This window comes from Ursus arctos, unplaced genomic scaffold (genome assembly GCF_023065955.2).
Source record: "Ursus arctos isolate Adak ecotype North America unplaced genomic scaffold, UrsArc2.0 scaffold_19, whole genome shotgun sequence".
Lineage (NCBI taxonomy): Eukaryota > Metazoa > Chordata > Mammalia > Carnivora > Ursidae > Ursus > Ursus arctos.
The window spans coordinates 41,458,034-41,464,033 of record NW_026622863.1 but is presented as its reverse complement, the minus strand read 5'-3'; the positions used below and the strand labels follow the sequence as shown (position 1 = coordinate 41,464,033).

Genomic DNA, 6,000 nt, shown 5'->3' with positions numbered 1-6,000 from the left:
GTACCAGTCCAGGATACCGTACCAGCCCTAGGATTTCCCTATCCCCTGCCCACTTCTTCGTGAACGATCCCTTCACTAAACTCTCTTTGAAATATCCTGTGTGAGCATACTGTCCTCTTCCTGCTGCGGCCCTGTGGGTCTACAAAGCGTGTGCACACACATTCATCAGCAGTGCTTTCTAAACCAGCCAGTTTGTCTGAGGAGAGAGAGTCTGGTCTTTCCAGGGCTGAAGAGCTCAGCATTAGGAAGTGGAGAGTGGCAGACACACTGGGTCCTACCAGCCCACCCTCCTCTTGTGCTGAGAAAACCCAATTTTGTTTGAACAGCGATATGCCCAGGACAGGAGAGGTGGCTGTTTCAAGTGAATCAAAGTAATCTCCATTCTTCTTGCCTGCAACTGCTCTGAAAGGGGAAGTGCCTAGGAAGGCTTAGCACCTTTCTTACTGCCCTGGTGGCTGCCCCTCTCCGGACCTTTGCTCCTAGTTGGGTGAGGGTGTACTGCCGAGTACTGGTATGGTAGCCATGTTGCAGCTCTGAGGGCCTAAGCTGGAGGGGGGAACTTAGACTCAGAGGCTAACAGAGCAGGAACATAATCAGGAGTAACAAATGTCCCTACAGCTTGGGGCCCATAAGCCAGCTGTTTGCTACTTGAGCTGAAGGCTTAATTATGATACAGTGTGGGAGGAGGGGTACATTCCACGACAGAAAAGCTCAAGATGGGTGTTCAGGGGCCTGGATGCCAAGCCTTGCCTCAGGGATCTTCGGTGACTGTGGCCAGGCAAGGCAGGGGCAAGAAGAGCTGGTCCCTAGGGGTCTGTAACCTGTGGGGCGGGGCAGGGAGAGGGACTTTGGGAAATAAACAATACTGGGCAACTCCTCAGATACCAAGATCAGGCATCTTATTTAGGGGTGAAAATTGTGTTGTGAATGTTTCTTGGACTTAAATGTCATGAAGCAACAAGGCCCTGCCCCTTGAACCCCATTCTTCCTCCCATCTCCTCTCTTACCCTTTCTCCTAGCTCACTCCACTCCTTCCGCATATGTTTGATCCCCCCAGTGCGGTGTTTGCACTGGCTGTTCTGTCTGCCCGGATACTTTCCCAAGATGTCCACATGACCTGTGCCTTTTCTCAGGCCTCAGCTCAAATGTCACCCCAGAAAGGCCTTCCCTGGCTCATCAAGCAGCACAGCGAACTCCCTCAGCTTACAGTTCCACAGATACTGTTTTAATCCCCATTTTGCTATCTAGAAGGCTAACGCCACGAAGACAGCTGCTTTGCTTGTCTTGTTCCTCCCCCTTCCCCCAGCAGGTACAACAGACAGGTACCGGCAGAATTTTTTAAACAGCGCAATTGGTTGTGATGTGTGTGTTTCCAGAGACAGCAGAGGGCGGTGGCCTTATGCCGAAGGGTCTGGCTCTGCCTCTAGGCAAGCCTAGGTTTGAGTCTCAGCTGTGTGGAATCCGGGGCAAGACTGGATCTCTCTGAGCCTGTTACTGGTGGGCCATGACCACCCAAAAGAGCAGAGAGGGGCTCAGGCAAGTGGTGGTTGAGGCCACAGAAAGCCGCACAGTGGGGCTGTGCTTCAGGAGAGGGCCCTGCCTTGCCAGCTTCCTTTTTATAGAGAATTGGGACAGTAGGGGCTTTTGTGGTCACCAGAGTGGCCTTGTTGGCAAACATGCCACATGGCTAGATGCCCGCTGCTTGGGGAAGCTGGTACCACAGCTGGGAGCTCATGGGATGAAGCTGGATAGAGTCCTCCTGCTGGGAGAGAATTACTTGTCCCAGCTGCTGGATGGCCTGGCATGCTGCTTGATTGTGCAGTCAGTGAGCTTGCTGGTCTCTCCTCAATTTCCCCGGCTGCAGGTGGGGACAAAAGCCCAGACCTCATAGGATGCAGCCTGGGCTTGGCCTGGGGGCCACGAACCAGTGGGGTGGCAGTGTATGTCCTGGGAGCCAGGGTCTGGCACATGGTGATGGCAGTGGCTCCAGTGGGTTCTTGGGCACCAGTAAGGGGGCAGGGAGGAAGGGCTGGCCCCTCCTTGGGGAATAGCTGGGCCAGGACCCCAGCTGACCCCATAGCAGCTCAGCAGGGATGGATGACATGGGATACAAGTGTTGGGGTCATCATTACTGCAGTTCCCAAATTTCTTGGGAATGCTGGTCCCATTGACGGGAGTCCTGGAACAAGGCAGGGTGCTGGGGCTGATGTCCCCCAGGTAAGACAGGAAGAGGAAGAGCAGGTGAGGGTACAATGCTAGGTGGCCAACACCTGCTGCATACAAATTTCATCCCTTCCAAAGTTTATCGAGCCACGTTCCCTGGGCTGGTCCAACACACCACTGCTGTCCACCCCACCTTCCTTCCCCACATCACCTTAGGGGGCTTTGTGCATGCAACCCGACAGGCACCAGGAACCATTCCTCTAAGCTGTTGGTTTATTTGCTTAAGATACCTATTTCTTCAGAAGCGGCAGGGCTGTCGTGGAGAGGGGGCTCTGGGCCTCAGTCCCCCCGTGCCTTCCTCCGTACGGCCTGCACCAGCAGCTCTGAGTAGTGTTCCAGCAGGGCATGCAAATCGGGGCTGGCCAGGGGGCACAGTGTAGTTGGGGAGGGGGAACCCAGGCTGGGCTGGGCCTGGGCCGGGGCCATGTCAGTCCCAACCAGCCAGTCATTGGCCTCTAGCTGGTTATGGATCCAAAGAAAGGTGGAGGCCAGCTCGGTCCGTGCCTGCCGCTGCTGCTCAGTGCTCATCTGGTCACTGGAGACCACCTGCAAGGGGTACCAATCTTATCAGGGGCCACCCAGCCCCGGCAGTCCTGGGGAGCCGCCCAGCCCTCTCCCCCGGCCCCGGGGCTGGGCTCACCAGGTGGTAAAGGTCCAGGGCTTCTTGGAAAGCAGTCTGCAGTCTGTGCACGATGGTGCTCACACTGCTCAGTTCAAGAGGAGCTGGGGGCAGGACACTGGCTGGCACCCCAGGCTCCTCCCAGTGGCCAGGGCTGCCCTGGACCAGACTGAGTGCATCTGGGGTTAGAGGAGACGGAATGAGAAAGACACCTCCACTTTCTAGCTGGCCTAAGAGAGGCCGGGGTGGCTGGGCTGATCCCGGAGGCTGTCCCTCTGCCTGGAACGTTTCCCTCCATCCCCTAAGGCTCACTTCCCTCCCACTCTGCTCAAATGCCCCCTTCTTCTTGAAGCCTTTTCTCATTATCCTGCGTAAAACTGTAACCACTGCCCACACCCCTTCTCACTTCCTAAACCTTTTCTCTTATTTCTGTCCTTAGCACATACTCTTTCGGGACACAATGAGCACTTTGCTTTACATTTAGTCTGGCCATCTCCCCAGTTAAGGTGTCCATTCTTTGTAGTCTTGTTGACCACCATGCCCCATGTGCCCAAGGTCTAGAACAAAGCCCAACACATATGAAGTGCTCACTAAATATCTAAGTGAACGAATGAATGAGTGAATGACGCAACCCCTGTGGCCGGGTCAAGTGCCCACCCTTGGAGCTAAGCCAGCTGCACATGGGATGAGCTTGGTGGACAATCCCTTGCCCCAAGAGTGGTACTTACCAGGGGTGGGCTCCAGGAGGGAGGTGATGCTGCCAGGGACCCCAGCCCTGGCCTCTGGAAGTGGGGTGCTGTTGGGGTGGGCAGGGGTGTTGAGGGGCTCAGGGACCAGGAGCCTTGGGAGAAAGGTGGAATTGTGGAGCCTCGGGGAGCTTGCATCCATGGGACTGGGGACTGGGAAGGTGGCTGTTGTGACGGTGACACTGGGTTGGGTGGCCAAAGGTTCCAATGGGGGAGGGGGTAGCAAGAGCCTGTCACAGATGCTCGACAGGGTCAGCTTCAGGCTGGCCCGGGCCTCGTGGTTGCCCCAGGAGGACAAGGCAGGTTCTCGGCCCTCGCTGTTAGAACTGGGTGCTACAGTGGTGGGGATGGCCTGGAGCTCCTGGCCCAGGGATGCCAGTTCCCCCATGGAGGAGGGCCTGTGGAGGGGCCTGGTCAGCTCAGCCAGCACAGGGCCTTCACTGTCCTCGAGGGAGATGCTGCGTGCCATCTTGGCACGGGAGCTGGCAGCGGCCTCCATGTAGGGGTGTGTGGAGGGGCCGTGGACACCCTGACCCAGGCCTGGAGTGGGTAGGGCTGTGGGTGTCGGAGGCTTCCCGTCAATGGGCAGCACTGAGGAGGAGGGGGCACGGGGCGCCAGGCCTGGGAGGCAGGGGGCTGTAAAGGAAGCAGCTGGCTTACTCTCATACCCAAGCCACAGAGCCGAGGGACAGGGGCCCACCCCAGGTGGCCTCAGGGTCTGAGTGGACCCTGCCCATCCCCCACCACCCCACGGTTCTGATGGGCATCCAGGGCTGTTTGTGGAGAAGCCCAGGGCTATTTATCTGTGGATGGGGGCACTCACTCAGTGGGCGCCAGGCCTCCGGGCTCTCCTGGGGCTCCTCAGCCTTTCTCCCAGCGAGGACCTGCAGGCACAGCATGAGGGGAGGACAAGGCCTCCTGGCTCCCGGCCCTAGGTTCTGAGGGAGGCAGCCCCCGTACTCACGCTGGGCCTGCCTGGGGAGGTGTAGCCAGCGCCTGCTCTCAGAGGCTCTGCTCTGGACTGGTTGCCCCCAAGCTCTGTGAATTTGACCTCTGGAGGCTTCACCAGGTGTAGGGGCAGCCGAGGAGGGAAGCTGTGGGTGAACCTGTGGGAAGGAAACCAGGCAGTTGCGGCTGTCCTGGGGGTCCCTGAGGGGACGCAGCCCCACCCTGGGGGGCAGAGAGAGATGGGGGTGGGGTGGGGTTCACCAGCAAATACCTGGATGTCTTCTGGAGGCGTGAGAGGAACTGGGCTGAAATGCTCAGCCGGGGATTAAAGAAGTCCTCAGACTCAGACGCCTCCAAGTCTCTCAGGGCTCCATGGAAGAGCTCTAGGGGAAGATGCCAAGGGAGCCTTCAGAATCCCTCCAGCCACCCAGCCCTTGGCCCAGGAAGGCCCGCAGACCAGCAGGTGGATCCCCAGAAACGCCATCAATAGACCACACACATGCGTAGGGAGCGAACACAGCAGGGAGAAGAGCCTGCGCGGCTCAGTCCTTAAAAGAAAATGCAAGCCCTCCTACCACCCTTGCCAGCTCTGCAGGGCAGCCCTACCCGAGACACCCGCGCTATGCCCGGCACTGGATGGCCTGCCCAGGCAGGGCCCTACCCTCGGGGTGAGCGTCAGTAAGCGTCTCGAAGTGGTGGCGGAGGAACTTCTCCTGCTCAGGGGTCTGGGGCAGGGAGCCGTCGGATATGCCTGGCACCTCGGGCTGGGATAACTCTTCTGCGGTACCTGGGCATCCTGGGGAGAGACGAAGGGGAGGTGAAGGGGGAGGGCAGGAGGGAATCGTCAACATCATGAGTCATGAGCAGACGCCCAGACAAAGACGCCAGACACTTAACAATGGAGAAAGCTGGACTCGCCCATCACACACCCTGCTGCCACTAGACCGAGGAGAGGCTAATGGCTCTGCCTCCTAGGCGAGGAAATGGAGGCTTAGTGGGCACCAAGTGCAAGGCTGATGTGGGGAGAGTGATTATATATCATGACCATCCCCTAGCGAGTCCCAGGCACCGTCTTCCCCACATCTGGCCCCTGCTCACCTGGCATGTGGGGCATCATCATGTCAAACCGAGGGTCCGGGGCTGGCCGTGGAGAGGGGGAGTGGGTGGTGGTGAAGCTGCACTCCAAGTCGGCCTCTGACTCTCCCGAGTCTGAAGGGGCAGAGTGGGAGTCAGGAGCCCAAAGTCAGGCCCTCACTGGGCGAGTCAGGTAAGTGGCTCAGGTTCCCAGGGCTTTGGTTTTCCAATCTGGAGAATGGGGGTAATAATACCCACTCTCCATTTTTATGGACCAGCAAGTTTACACTTGGAGGAAATGGCAAAGCTGAGGTCCTGCCAGTGCACAGTTGGGCTCAAGAATCCTCACGTAACAGCAGGGACCATGTCTGCCTTCGTGATAGACTCTGA

At 58.1% G+C, this 6,000-nt stretch overlaps 1 protein-coding gene across 1 annotated transcript in view; it reads right to left on the bottom strand.

Moving 5' to 3' along the window:
* Window positions 1-2,421: 2,421 nt before the first annotated feature.
* The window catches only part of WDR62 (WD repeat domain 62), a 44,204-nt gene continuing 40,625 nt past the window's right edge, over window positions 2,422-6,000 (bottom strand). Inside the window, exons 25-32 of the mRNA XM_026484538.4 lie at window positions 5,635-5,745; window positions 5,198-5,332; window positions 4,808-4,919; window positions 4,553-4,694; window positions 4,412-4,472; window positions 3,571-4,224; window positions 2,864-3,021; window positions 2,422-2,769 (exon numbers count right to left, since the gene is read on the bottom strand). Coding sequence (XP_026340323.2) covers window positions 2,503-2,769; window positions 2,864-3,021; window positions 3,571-4,224; window positions 4,412-4,472; window positions 4,553-4,694; window positions 4,808-4,919; window positions 5,198-5,332; window positions 5,635-5,745 — 1,640 coding nt within the window. The 3' untranslated portion in view covers window positions 2,422-2,502. The remainder of the gene's footprint in view (window positions 2,770-2,863; window positions 3,022-3,570; window positions 4,225-4,411; window positions 4,473-4,552; window positions 4,695-4,807; window positions 4,920-5,197; window positions 5,333-5,634; window positions 5,746-6,000) is intronic.